We start from the raw sequence: 15,561 nt of genomic DNA on the forward strand, positions 1-15,561 counted from the left end.
AATCCATTTGTATAAGAATCTAAATCTTTTGTATCTCTTAATTAGCTTGTTAGTTGGTCAAGAGGTCAGATGGGTTTTTTTTTTATCTAAATCTCAGACCTTCAGAAATCTAGAGAGAGATACTTAGATATTTAAACTAAATTAATATTTAAACCACGTCCTGGCCGTGCCGTACCTTGATAGCATTTTTCTTCAGTCATGAAATCTGAGCGAAATGGCGCGTGGCACCCAGGTATCGATGCGTACGCATGCGTAGGGCGGTGCCAAGCGCTATTTGGCCAATAGGATTGGCGGGATGGTATAGGGCTTCAGACATTCGTCACACCGAAGGTGTTCCCATAGCAGGTGACGTCACCGCAGCATCTCGTTCCCTATTCAGGGATGATTTTTGCAAGCGTTGGTATCTCTCTATCTTTTACTGTCAATGGGATCTCCACACGCTCACCTGTGGTCACCTGTGTAAATGCAACAAAAACTCAGGACTTCGGCCAAAGGTGAATAAAAACACCTCTATAAAGCAGTTGCTAATGTTTAACTGAAATGTAATCCATTTAATTACGTTAACAATTCATCAATTACAATTAAATATTAATTGTATATTGAGCGATTTTATTTTATTTTTCAAATTTTAGGGCATGTTTTGTTTGTTTAAGCTAATAAGAGACTAATTATACGACACTTTTATTATACAGATGTCATCAAATGTCTACACATTTATAAAACCAGTACAAATTATTCAGTAATATGATCATCCAATAACAAACAATTAAAATAATGAAGCCTTTTGACAATAGATATGACATGATAAAGCATAATTTCAAAAGCATTAATCTCTACTTGTTAATTTAGAATCTCCACAGAGTGACTATGACATGTTGGCACCTGATGTTACAAAAATACTTGTAATACTGTATTTAAGAAATATACACACTTGTTGCCTGAACGTTAAATTTGATGTCATTTTTGTTTAAAGTGAAAATTGTGAGAATTGTGATGAAATGTGTTAAATCACACATGAACAAATAGAAGTCTTATTTTCCATTATTCTAATGCTACTCTTTTAATTTACAGTAGCATGCGAAAGTTTAGGAACCCGTTGCTGAATCAGGGAAAATGTGAATAATTTTAACAAAATAAGAGAGATTATACTAAATGCATATTATGTTTTATTTAGTACTGTCCTGAGTAAGATATTTTACATAAAAGATGTTTACAATTCGTCCACAAGATAAAAAAAAATGCTGAAATAATTAAAATAACCCCATTCAAAAGCTTAATACTGCGTCCTACCTGATGATCCTCGACTGTCTTTCTGTTTTGTGATGGTTGTGCATGAGTCCCTTGTTTGTTCTGAACAGTTAAACTGAGCAGCGTTCTTCAGAAAAATCTTTAAGGTCCTGCAGATTCTTCAGTTTTCCAGCATCTTTGCATATTTGAACCCTTTCCAGCAGGGACTTTATGATTTTGAGATGCACCTTATCACACTGAGGACAACTCAAACACAACTATTTAAAAAGATTCAAACATTCACTGATGCTCCAGAAGGAAACAAGATGCATTAAGTCAAAACTTTTGGAATTTGAAGATTTATAGTACGTAATTTGTGTTCCCGGAAACATCTTCTGTTGCTTACGAAGGGCAGAACTAAATGGAAAAATATATATATTTCAACAAAATAAGAAATATTTGGCCATCTTCATTGTGTTCAAAAGTTTTCACCCTCTTAATGCATCTTGTTTCCTTCTGGAGCATCAGTGAATGTTTGAATCTTTTTAAATAGTTCTGTATAACCCATTTGAATGGGGTTATTTTAATAATTTCAGCAATTTTTTGTTGTGTTGTGGACTATGTAAACATCTTTTATGTACAATATCTTACTCAGGACAGTACTAAATAAAAAATAACATGCATTTAGTATGAGATCTCTTATTTTGTTAAAATTATTCACATTTTCACAGATTCTGCAAGGGGTTCCCAAACTTTCACATGCCACTGTCTGAAGCCGACTTAAACCTAACGACTTCTTCATCTCCAGTCTCTCATGATCCAGTCAGAGCTGTAGAGTCTCATTCTGATGAACCAGAAGCTTCAGGATGAGGTGAGTTTACGGACTGGCATGAATTCATTATCACGTTCAAGGATGTATTTTAGTGCTGGCAAACATTTGATGATCAATATTCTTTCTGTTTTAGAAAACAACAGGACCTTAAACTCCAGTATCTGACCGGGGACCAGTCACTAGCTAGCTAAATTTACTGTTAAATTTCCTCCGTGCCTCACATTCAGATGCGTTTGTGTTTCTCTAATGTTCATTTACAGCTCATCAGTTCTAACAACTCAAATCTGTTTCATATTTATTGTGACACACAGGTGCCACAATCAGTCCAAATGATGAATAATTTTCATTGAAAAATGTAGTTTACATTGTGGAACTCCTGTAAGTAAAGGCATCAAGGCTATTTTATTCACTTCAACAACTCCCTGCTGAAAAAACAGCATATGCTGGTCATGTATGTTTTGACACTGGGATGCTGGGCATGTGCTGGTTTCCATCCTGGACAACTTTCTTCAGTTTGCTTTTACCAATCTTACGAGTCTGCACATTTAGAGCTGCTCTTGTGTTCCAGTAGCAAACATACTGTACATTTCTTTTTGTAGTTCTCTGTTGCCTGTATATTGTTGAGTTGACAAAGAAATGTAGATATACATAACCATGAAGATGCAATAAAACATTTTATGCAATAAAACTTTTTGTCCAATAAAACTGATTTCTCTGCATCACTGATGTGAATGGAGTTTTCAAATCAACAAATTCATTCATAAATCAAACCTGGCAAATGTTTCCCCTGTGACACAGAGTCAAGCAAACTTGATTGTGTAGACAAAGGACTTTTAATGTTTAATCCTAATGTTAGTAGTTTGTTTCAGATCATTTATCTGCTCAAACATTCTGCAGCTGCTGTGACAAAAGCAGGTATGTTTGGGTCTTGGCCATAAACAGAAACAAGATCTATAACTAAGATAAATAACTGTAGAAATAAATATGTATATGAGTACATAAACATGGTAATAAATAAATGTAGAAATAAATATAAAAAATGTTTTACTTTTCTTTGTATATTTATTTATATATATCATGTAATTTATTTTTGCATTTTTCTATTTCTTTGTATATTTATTAATGTATTTATTTATTTATAATATAGTCAGGATTGGTATTCCATATTAAGTTAATGTAGAGTTGTGTCTAACCCACTCGTGACAACATGCTTATTCTGAACATAATGATCTTTTTTATTCATTTTTTTATTTTAAGAATTAAAACATAAAACATGACTTAATGACTTTTTACAGCATAAAAGACTGTATTAATGTAGTATTTTGATTCTTAGAATGTCACATCTAAATCAAAACACACCAAAGATACATAGTACAGAGAAAACACAAGCTCTATATTCAGTACAGTGTCTGATTGTAGAATGTGCAGATCTGCTGGATTCAGTGCAGCAGGATGAAGGAGAGCAGAGAACAGCAGAGGAACAGGAAGCTCTGAGTGACACCATTAGCACTGTTACACAGGTTCCCTGAACAACATGAGACACCCTGAACATCACCAACTGATGCAGAAGCATCACAAACAGATTTAGAAACACAGCCTTTTACAACTTTTGACAGACCCTCGAAAATCCCTGATGACAAGACAGAAAACACAAGTTAGTCTAAGATGGAAATTGGTAAATTTCCCAAACATCACAGAGATAAAAATAGCAACTTTTGTCTTTTCCAGATTCTCACCTGTTGCTGTAAAGCAGCGGTCTTCACTCCCTGAACAACTCAATGGGTTTGAGCAGCTCTGTCCATCACAATAGTAACATTTCTTTCCGTTGGCTACAGTAGAGGGATCTGCAGGATGTAGTGCAAAATATAACATAATGAAATAACTCCTGATGTCCTTCGGAAGTAAAATGAGTGTTCATTTTTATTCTTTTTTATTATACATTTTTTTCTTGCTATTAAAGCACAATACCTGGAGCATCCCTGACGTTACACAGGTCTGTGTTACAGCACAAAAAAGACATCTTTCCAAGGCCGATGTTCATGGATCCACTTGCACAGTCAGGAGCACAATCTTTAAGCTTCACTTTAAAACTGATTTCACCTGAAAACAAAAATTCATTTAGGATAGACCAGTTCAACGTATTCTTTTGACAGAAAATGTATTTGAAAATGGCAACATGTAACAAATATTGCTTAAATTTTTTTTTTATTATATTGTCAATTATGTTGTATCTACACAGAACATTCAGTGATAACAAATGTAAATTCTGTGAGCAAATGAGCAATTCTGTAAGAAAATACATTCCCAGTGAAGCAGCACCAGTAAAAAACACCAGCATCTCCATCACTCAAAAATAACAGTGAATTTAAACCCATCATACTGGACTTACCAACATTTGTTACTGTTGTTGAACTCATGCACTTGGAGAATCCACTGGGACATGATTTTATCTTTTGATCCGAACAAGAACCCGTCAGACCCATACACTCATAACAGCTGAAAGAGTGTCCTTTAGTAAAAAAAAAAGAGACACATCAATAATCTGTATTTGTACTGAATAACATTACAAACACTCTTTGTACCTGCAGTGAAGAGAACGGACAGAAGAAAAACTGAGATATGCAGATCCATCTTTGATCAGGAGCTGAATGAAATGACGTGCCTTTTTCAGCGCTCATCTTATAGCTTTTCAAAGGGGAGGGTCTTCATGAGCAAATAAAAGCTTAACAGAAGCAAACATTGCTAGAAAATTAGAGATCATTTACTTGGGAGGATAAAGTAATTACAAGGAATGTAAAGGGCTATTTAAACCAACCATCTTAAAGTGATTTTGTACTTAAAATGAATGTTCATTCTTCAAAGAATCTTCTATGTTCTGCAGAAGAAAAAAAGTTGTGGATACTTTGTTGAATGATTCAGAGGTATAACCTCCATTCAGTGGTGAGGATGAAATGTTATTGAAAAACCAGGTTAATCTTGTATGAGGTATGAAGTCACACGTGAATCAGTCTCTATGGATGAAGAGGAGGTTTGAACCACTGCTCCATGTTTTTAGGTCTGTTCTTCCATCACATTCGGGGAGTATTTTCTACACAGATTTATTAAATGAAAACAAAACCCACACCGAAACACAGGGTGCAGTAAGCCAAACCTTATAACAAGAAGAACAGACAAAATACTGAACCGAACAGTGAAACAAGGAACAAATAAGACTAAGCAATGAATTAATGAGTAATGAGAAAACTATGAGGAAACTAAAATTAAACACAGGTAAAGAACTAGACTCAAAGAACTAGAAAGTACAGATGATGCTGAAAAATATTTTTTTATTGTTAATTATTTTCAGCCTTGTTGTTCCCTGTATGTTAGTCCATCGTTAAAGTTGATAAAACTTGCAATGCAACCATGGAGAAGTAAATTTGTGATTTACAAAGAGCATATAAATATTCTAAATCCAATCATTTTTCAACATTTATGTTATCTTGTTAAATCATTATATAATGTGCCTCCAAAATACGAGCACACAAGTTGTGTTGTTTATTGTGAGAATATCAGAATTCTATATTTTTGAAGCAGCGCACACCATGCAAATGACACATGATTTATTTGTGTATACATTACAGATACAAAATAACTTGTATATGTATCTGTGGATTGTATTGTGCACACATACAAAACAACATATATTAGTTATGCATTTAAAATGCATGCATTTTTAAGAGCTCTTCAAATATATTTGTGGATCAGATTCATGCTGTGTAAGAGAATGCATAATGTGAGAAGCACGAACTGTCTCCTGAAATATTCTAAATTATTGTTATACATTAACATTATATTAAAACAGCCCATTTTCTCTTTTTAAGAACATGGAAAAACATTCAGCAAAAAAATTAAGCAAAAAGTTGCATAACACATAATCATGACTGATTATTGTTTACGTTATTGTCATCACTGCCAGAATCGCTAATATTCCTACTATGCATTATATGTAGCTAGTGTTGTGTAATGCTTAAATATAACAATTAATCTGAAATTACTCAATAAATTAATTCAGTCATTCTTACTATTTGGGATTTAAGACAAGTCTGGGTCTTTCTTTCTTTCTTTCTTTCCGTCTTTCTTTCTTATTTCTTTCTTTCATGTATTGTACATATGTACTTGTACCATGGCTCATCTTGGGTAGCTTTTCAATATTGTAACATACATATTTATATATCTGATCTATCATTGTATTGTTTGTGTTAAGTTGTATTAATATTAATATTAATAATAATAATAATAATAATAAAATAGCCAAGTTCCCTCTTTATTGTTGTCTTATTTTGGTAATTTTTTGGTGAAATAATCCCCTTTCTCTGATTAAAAATCTAATTTATTAAATTGCAGTCATTGTACAAGGGCATTTCAATTGGAAATGTGAAATATCCATCACAAGCGACAAAATAATCCCAACTTTAATGATTAAGCAAGCCAAAACAGTAACTTTTCACGTCCCCCTGCTTGGTCTTGTCAATATTTCAGCACAAATTCTCTGAGGAAGAAAGAAACAAATAAACTTGATTGTTTATTTAAAACAGTCAGTTTCAGCAGTATTTTAGCAGTTGTTCAGCAGCTGTCATAGGAATACCTAGTGTAGTTTTGTCTGGGGAATTCAGAGTACAAACCTCAAAAAGAGCATCTCAGAATAATAATAAAGGTGAAAAAAAGTTATACGGTCGTTTGCCACCATCTAGTGTTGAATCTATGAATCTCAATCTCAATCTCAATGAATAGAGACACTGCCAAACAATTACTAAATATATAAAGAGTCAGTAGGCCTATATAAACAACAACAACAATTTAGTGATTAAGGGCATAGTTATATGTTTACAGAGGTTGTGGATCAACAGGATCAATCTCACTAACTTCAGTATGCTTAAATCATTTTATGATCCTGCTCCCCGCCAGTAGACCTTTAGAAACATTGAAGGCGTCTGTCCACTAGATGGCGCTGCAAGCCTTTTTCTTTCAACAATCTTAAGTATTCACGTGCTCCTGCCAAAATTACATTTTTATCATTGTTTACGAAGGTGCATTGGAGATATGATTGCAAATGCCATTTTTTTTATCTTCCACACATTTATGAGAGTTTTCCCAAAATGCAGAAAGCTGACCTCAAAATGCATTCACATCACTGAATTAAATTTTACATTAAAATACTTAGTGATTTTTCTTAACAATCTACTTTTCTAAAATGTTTTATTTTTTAATTATGATGGGAAAACGTATTTTCTTTGCCAAACTACAAATAGTTCATTATATTCTTAATATATATTCATGTCACATAATCATAATACCACACTTTTTGAAATATTTATGAAATATCTATTTATGTATAAAACACTTTTCAGCACCCAAAAGAAACATGGGATAGCATGAGAAAGAAAAAATGTGTTAAATAACAGCTCATATTGTTTTGAACAGGCTCGCCATCTGTCAAGTGAATTATCGTCACTTATCGATTTTTTTCCGATCCATCCCAGTTCTACGCTGTGCGCGCTCCCGCCAGTGCAGCTGTCACCTGAAGCGAGGCGCGCGGCCGAGCCCTGCGTCTGTCTCTCAGAGAGAGCGCTTGTGAGTGAGTGAGCAAAGTATTTGAACATCATGCTTCTGCAGTTCCGTGCATTTTGAGAAAACGCGCGTGAAAAATCATCGTTTTTTAGGCGCCTTTCTCATATCTGGAAGAGGGAGAGAGAGAGAGGGAGAGAGAGAGAGAGAGATAGTGTCAGTGCGCGAAGTCTCCGGAGACACCCGCCCCCACGCAAAAACACACGCGCGCGCAGAAGCCGAGAAGAGAGACACGGACTCTGTTCCGCTGCTGGGTTTGGAGTACAAACGCGTCCGAACGCACAAATCGTGGATTATTACGCGAAGAACGCGCGGAAACCATGAGCTGGGGAACCGAGCTATGGGTGAGTTTGTACCGACCGCGACGGGGGTCGATTACCACGGTCACGGGCTCTAATAACGGGTTCACGAGCACTGTGCGTAAAGCCAAGCCGCTTTGGGAACGCCAGTGCATGTGAACAACAACTGCATCATATAATGAGAATATATGCATGCTGTATTTTTTAATATTAGTATATATTATACTATATATTTTACATAGTATAATATATACATAGTATAATACATACATGTAAAACGTGCGCATATATATGCATATTTAAACTTTCTATGTAATTTTATGTAGATATGCATTCTAGACTGTAATATTTAAATAATTTCTTTTTAAATTTAAGTTGCGTATATAAATATAGATCCTCTTTATTAATGTATAAATATATATATAAAAATAACAGATATATTTCGTACATAGTGATATATATTGATGACCCCAGTATATGCACTGTTTTGTGTGTAGTTCTGATTATGTGCATACTAGTGTTGTGATATTGATGCAGATGTGTTATTTGTTATTTGTGCTTGGTCTCATGACAGAGATTCATCCTCTTCAGCCGGCTGTTGCCTGTCGTCACACTAGTGTCTGTGCATCTCTAGGGCCTGTTGTACTTGTCCATGCACCTCTGGGTATTTTTAGTCCATAGCGGTTGTGGTGCGGAAATGTCAGCCACACTACCTTGTGTGTTGTCATCCAATGCAATGCAAATATTGGCACTAGAAGCAGATTCTGTACCTATTAATTATTTTGAGAAGAGAGATCATAGCATGTCATAGATGCCCAGAGCTACTTTAAGATGTCTAAACCAGATTTCGCATAACAGTTTTCTACTTTTATAACTTTCTAGTCAGGCTTGCTCAAGCCAACATAAAGTTTGTCTTTACTACATTTTTATATATTGTGCAAAGTGCTATACATATATGTTTGTACTGAATATTAGTGGTTTAGAAACACATCGATAAGGATGTTTGTTTCAAGAGTCTGATTTAATGGGCTTTTTGCAGATCAGGCCGGAGACCCCTGATGCCAGGGGCCCGATTGATCGCTAACTGAATCCTCAGTCTTTGTTTGTATTGATCTGCTTTTATAGACTGCATGACAGTGGCTCTGTGACCTGCGCTGGAGATGCGTAATATGATTGTTGTGTGTTTTACTGTCCTTCGATTCCTATTCACAGAATGAGAATCTGCTGCTTTAGAAATCTAGAGTTAGATAAAGCAATAAGACACTCAAGGTTGAGCATTAAAGTGATTTTTACCACGGATTAGGAGGGTCAAGTGTGGCTCACCCATAAGATTCAGAGTCAGATTTATAATTCAGTTCTGGAATTGTAAAAAAAAGCTAAATTACATGTTTATCAGGAGACTGAGTTTTTACTTTGGTGGTTAGAATATGTTGCATACTGGAAATATAACGGTGCATTTACTATCTGACTAGTGCATGACTCACACACACACACACACAAGAGCCGAGTAACCGAGGAGGCCAGTAAGCTGCCGTCTGCCATGTTGTGGATGCCCACTGCTGCCAAACCACCTGTGGGATGTTCTCTTAATCTCATGCAAACTATCATTCTCTCTTTTTTTTTCTCTTTTCAGCAAACTAATCTTAAACCGTCAGCACACATGTGATGACCCTTTCTAATAAATCAGCACTAATTTAAAACCAGCGGCATCCTTAATGCTGTACAGACAGGAAGAAGAGATGATCTGAATGCTACTTTTATGACTTCTGCTATCTAAAGATATGACAGCAACGACAGATATGCTGTTTTAAGGCAAAATGTGTTTGTGAATGCATTGTGTCTTGTGAATAGCATGCATGCAAACTACACTTATCTCTTATATCTGCAGTATATAGAAAGTGTGTTGAGTTTGCTTTTTTTTTTTTTACTATGCGTGAAACGAGAGTCATTATTAGAAGTCATTTTCAGTAACTGAAATGATACTTTAAATATTATATCAAAAATAAACTTAAAGACTTTTGCAAATTAAGCCTTGGCAGCTAACTGAAATAAATACGTAGTATCCACTGCACAGAATACTGTATCCCACAATGCATTTCTTTTGACCTTTCATTTCCAGTGTGAATGAATCGCTATTAATTTTAGCTGCTGTTTTTAACACATTTACTCTTTCATTATTTGAGCCGACTGACAAAACGTACAACATTTTATGCTAAAATGCAATGCAAAATAACTGTGCAGCTTCAGCATTGACAACCTGACACCACTTGTGTGCAACATGTGACAGCAATTTTTATGACACTTATTGTTTCATGTAAAACTAGTATATAGTACACTAGTATTTCACTCTGAACACTGTACTGTAAACATGGAAGCTTGTGACCGTTCTGTCATTGGATGTTCAGTGAAAGCCTGATAAATGACTGAATTTTCTCTTTCCTGCTTGTATAAACACACATGCACGACTAATAATATCATTTCAACAGCTAGTTTCTCATTGTCTTAGTGTCCTCGTCTCTTTAGCAGGTGAACTCTTTCCTACTTCAGCATTTTCCTCTTTTCCTCACATTTTCTCATTCTGTTTGATTCTTTCATCTCTTTCATCTCTTCCTTTGGCTTCAGACTGTGAGAGCAACTCCCTCTGGGCTTCATCTCCACAGTCTCCGTCATGGGAGAATCAGATCAAATGATTCATCCCTGCTGATCATTTAATGTCTGTGATTCAGAAGATCATCCCTGCTGATTCACTGGTGTCGACTCAGTGAATCAGCAGGGAGTTGATTCAAACAGAGCAGGAAAAAACAAGTAGTACAGAGATAGTGAGGAATGCTTAAATGCAATTGGCCACTTGGTTACATAAAGTTGGAGTGCAACTGGCTGATTTAAAGTGGAATGCTGGAATGTTATTAGCCCTTTCTTGCTTATTACAGCCGCAAAATGGCAGTCCATACCCTGTAATTTCACTTATTAGATTTTTGCCTATGTGTGTGTGTGTTGCATGAATAGTTTTTCTTACCCAACAGACCACAGCAGAAAGCAGTGTGACCAAAGTAGTCCACCAAATTCCCCCGAAATTGATCAATGTTTGCCGTTTGTGCAGAATTACTATACAAAAAAAGAGTTGTTGAGCTTTTATATTTTTATTTTAGTTGTATAGAAAAAAAGGGCGGCATAAACCTTTTTGTGTTCAACCCCAGAATTTTTTTTGAATGACATTAGGTTGAGTAAATTGTCACTAAACTGTAATTTTTGGGAGAATGTACCATCTAATTTAAATTTGTAAACTAGGGCTATATATAATGTTGGGGAAAATTTTAGATTTTTATGATACGATTCTAATTCATGTTTGTTACTTTTTTATTTTTTTATTTTATTTATTTTATTCATTAATACAGTTGTAGGTTTAGGTTTCCTGTCCGTGTTAGTAGGGCTGTGCAATTTGGCCAAAATGTTTAATAACAAATGCTATTTTATACATGATAACATACAGTATCAATATGACTATAAAATAGTACAAATATTAAAATATATTGAACAACAACAGTAATAATAATAATAATATTTATAATTTTTTTATATACTTTTTTATAATTTTAACTTAAAAAAAATGTAATTAAAAAAAATAAACAAAAGAAATACTGCTATCATAACTTTCCACTGTAAAATATTTCAGAAAATGAAGAAAAAAATATTGTGTATTTAAATGATGCACTGTGTCTTTACATCTCTTCTCCCTCATTTTACTCTTGAGTGTGTCGTTCTGCAGTGGCTCTATAATGAAGAAAGGTTCTACCTCTAGCTCTATCCTACTTTACAGTCCCTGTGTGTGTGTGTGTGTGTTTGTGTGTGTGTGTGCTAGAGATAAATGGAGTTTAAGTCCTCAATCTCTTCAGTGTGTGGAGAATGATTAGCGTGCGGTTAAATCCAGCGAGGGAGATAGGCTCGTCCTGTGAGGAGAAACAGGAATGTTAAAAGGGTAAGATAGATTTGTTGGATGTGAAGACTGTGTGTGTGTGTGTGGGGAAGGTGAACGCCGGTGCATTCATGCTTTAGGAATGACGTCATTGCAAATAATCATGGACTGTTCATTCTCGTGTCAGAGTGCTTACGTTAGTGAGAATAAAAGCACCGCTCTGCTCTTTCTTTATAAGAAATGCTCTCAAAGATAAGAAGCCTCATGTTCATCTATCTATCTGTCTGTCTGTCTGTCTATCTATCTATCTATCTATCTATCTATCTGTCTATCTATCTATCTATCTATCTATCTATCTATCTATCTATCTGTCTATCTCATTTTTATCATGTTTTTTTTTGCTCCAATGCATCTGTGAGGCCTTGCATTTCTTTACTGACATATTTCATGATTCCTCTCTTTAGTTAGTATTCATGTCAGCGGAAGGAAGTGCATGACAGGAAGTGATGTCATACATCCTCATGAGAGGCACTGTTGCGCTGAATTGGTGAAGATCTGCCTCATCCTCACTCATTGTGAAGTTGTGAGAGGCTCTGAATGACTCACAGTCTCTTGCAGCAGAGGAGGGTTTGGCTATTATAGGTGCAGCACTTCCTCTGAGAGCCGTACTTCTGAAGAATGTGGTACTGAGAGAGAATACGCCTCTACTCACATAATGATTGTTTTCATCTCTTTCTGGAGCAGTAAACATGACTGTTGTGCAGTACTTTTGGCTCCGGCTGATGACATCATCTCTGATGTACAGTAGCACTTTCTAATGACATCATCCGTTTGGAATGCTGCTCTGTTGTTTAGCATAAGATTCTATTATGTGCAATTTCCTGAAACAACCTCTCAGGTTTCGTGAGTGTATATTGGTCTATCCATCAATCCATCCACCCATCCATCCATCCATCCATCCATCTTTCTGTCATTCTGTCTCTCACAGTGTTGTCCAATTGTAGAATTTATTAGTCTATAAAGAACAGTGGCCCACTTTTCCATTGCTTTTGACTCTCTTTCTCTCTAAACACATTTAAAACAATTTTTTTTTGAATATATCCAACATTGTTAAATTAAAATAATGTTAAATGCAAGAAAAAAATTAAATCAATGCTTGTTTCCAATCTCCAAAAAAAACACAATGTTTAAGTTTTTTAATAAACAGCTAAAGTTTTCAGCTGCTTTTGACTAGTGAGGTTGAAGTATTTTTCAGTCTAATTTCTGAGTGTGTGTATATCATGTGATGGATTCGTAGGTTTTATGGAGCATTAGTTTGTATTTGTGCAAATCTGAGGAACCAAGTATGCTTTATTTCAAGAACAAGCTCTTGAGTAAGAAAGCAAGAGCTTTGTGGCTTCCCAGAGAAGAGCTTGTGTGTGTATGAGCCCCTCGGCCTGGAAGCACACAAACACATCCATTCAGAGAGGAAGTGTGGTAAAACATGTGATGGTTTCAGAGACAGAGAGAGAAGCGTGTTTCATAACTGCAACACGTTTGAGACGCAGTCCAATCGGATGTTGCTCAAATCTTCAGCAGATCAAGTCTATATCATAATTGGTGTGAAAGATGCAGCAGTGATGCCGAGTAGTTTCTGAAAGTTTCCAGAGTGTCACTATGCGTTTTATAAGTTGTTTGCTGATTGATTTTTAGCACGGAGCTATAGTTTTCAGGGTTTTCTGGGTGGTTGCTAATTGGTTATTTGCTGCCTAAAGTCAAAAGGCTGGCCTCCATGTATTTAGTTATGATATTCCGATCTCTATATATGACTCGGATTGCTCTATTCTTGTTAGTTTTGGTTTTTCCACCTGTTTTATTATCTGGCAGGTGAAGGTAAGTCCCATTGCTTAGAACAATAATACCAAACTGAAGAGAGCATGTTCAGCTCCAAACAAAATGTTGATCCAGGATATTCACGTAAACGTAAACCTGTTTAATGTAAATTGTATTACACATAAGCAACATTGACAGTAACCCATCAAACATCACCTAGTGAGGGTATTTGCCATATTTATGATGGTGTATGTAGAGGAATATCTATTTATTATATCTATATTTATATATCCTGTACTTCAGATTCAAAATATGAATAAATAGTATTAGTATATTAATAATTCCAAGATAACACTGCTTCCCGTTGGTTTGAACTGCTGGACAATTAGTCAATTATAAATTATATAGACTAACTTTTAACTGGAACCCTAACATTAACCATAAAATTGATATTTTTTCATTTTTTGTGTATGTTAAACTATGGATAAACCTTTTAGTATTGTTGAACCCAAAAGAATAGCTAGGTCAGATCATAATCATATAAGAGTAGTAAATGAAAATCTGTGTATGACATGAAAGACATAAATCTCTGTTCTGCTTCGAAACAGGAAATAAAACAAAGAAAACCATTTATGACATAACTGATAACCTTTACTGCAACCTTTAAGGCTTTCACTTCTATTTGCATGTAAATGTATGTGTTTGCTCAGTCGTGTGGGAATAAGGCAAGGTGGACGCTCACACATACACTGCATACATTCACATATCTGTAGTCACATTTGGACACACTGATCGGACGTCTCAGCTGTCCCGCTTGGGTGTGGCTACTGTAATAGTGAAGGATATCAGCCCGTTGACTTTTGGGGAGTAATGGACCCTATTAAAGTAGAGACGCTGTTAAAAGTCCAGCAGTTACGGGTAAGTTCAGTCAAGTTGAATATGTGCTTGTATTTGGTGCACTATATGTTTTGACAAAAAGTTGTAGTTGTGTCACACAAAGGCATGTTTTCTAGTACTGGTTATACTAACTGGCTAAAGCATGGTTATGTCTTATCAGGGATCGACCGATATATCGGCCGGCCGATATATCGGGCTGATTTTTTAAGATTTTACGTGTATCAGCATCGGCCGATACGTGGCTGCTGCGTTCGCCGATAGTTTTTTTCCGAGGATTATTTATAGACAGGCGTCCACAGGCAGCTCGGTGTTGCCCCTCCCCCACTAGCAGAGTGCTGGAAGCCTACCCTGGTAAGGTTTGAAAGCATGTTTAACTGTTTGATTCAGCTGAAATATTCCCATACACTTTGAAAGTGTAAACACGTTGCTCTATATGTGCATGCACATATATAGCTAAGAAAGTCTGTGGGTCAAAATGGAAAACGCGAATGCCTCGTCTATAAAACAGGTTGCCATTGCATTTAGGGAGCTGCAAATAGCTAAGTAATGGCAGCTGTTACGAACACTGGACATAGGATTAAATAATGCAGAGTTGCCGAAGTTGTTCAGTGATTCCGCATTATTTGTAGGAGTTTTATTCAGCGACCACCTGGCTGTGGTTTGGATGCGCGCTCATAAAAGAAGCGACACGGTTGCGACACGCATGTTTGTCCGGGCACGCGCTTATGCCGTGGCATGGTGAGATAAAAAACATCTCAACTTTTCAGAATGCTGCAAGCGAACACAGGTCATGTGATAAAAACAACCGACTTTTCCATGACGACATCGAAAGCTCATAGCTGATACTTCCTCGTCATTGTGGAGAACACAGTTCATAGTTGCATAGCAACGACAGACGCCACGGGAGCGCAAGCACTTGTGAAAAGGAGAACGCATTTGTAGACGCGATATGTGAACGGCCCCAAATTCATAAT

At 35.9% G+C, this 15,561-nt stretch overlaps 2 protein-coding genes across 16 annotated transcripts in view; one reads left to right on the forward strand and one right to left on the reverse strand.

The window, feature by feature from the left end:
• Nucleotides 1-3,291: 3,291 nt before the first annotated feature.
• LOC127942366 (prostate stem cell antigen-like) lies at nt 3,292-4,695 on the reverse strand. Its single transcript, XM_052538073.1, has 5 exons — nt 4,642-4,695; nt 4,449-4,568; nt 4,028-4,159; nt 3,796-3,903; nt 3,292-3,689 (listed from the first exon to the last, which is right to left on the reverse strand). Exons 1-5 carry the CDS (start codon nt 4,688-4,690, stop codon nt 3,499-3,501), a joined length of 600 nt encoding a protein of 199 aa, XP_052394033.1. The 5' UTR covers nt 4,691-4,695; the 3' UTR covers nt 3,292-3,498.
• A 9,706-nt stretch (nt 4,696-14,401) lies between these two features.
• LOC127941596 (formin-binding protein 1) overlaps nt 14,402-15,561 on the forward strand; it is a 61,921-nt gene continuing 60,761 nt past the window's right edge. For 3 of the 15 annotated variants that reach the window (XM_052536809.1, XM_052536811.1, XM_052536813.1), the window contains exon 1: nt 14,405-14,608. In XM_052536809.1, the coding sequence (XP_052392769.1) occupies nt 14,561-14,608 (48 nt within the window). In that variant the 5' untranslated portion in view covers nt 14,405-14,560. Of the gene's footprint in view, nt 14,609-15,561 lie in introns of all 15 variants that reach the window. The other 12 variants (XM_052536807.1, XM_052536808.1, XM_052536814.1 and 9 more) reach the window with 8 other exon arrangements.

The sequence above is a fragment of the Carassius gibelio genome, chromosome A21, assembly GCF_023724105.1.
Source record: "Carassius gibelio isolate Cgi1373 ecotype wild population from Czech Republic chromosome A21, carGib1.2-hapl.c, whole genome shotgun sequence".
NCBI classification, from domain to species: Eukaryota; Metazoa; Chordata; class Actinopteri; order Cypriniformes; family Cyprinidae; genus Carassius; species Carassius gibelio.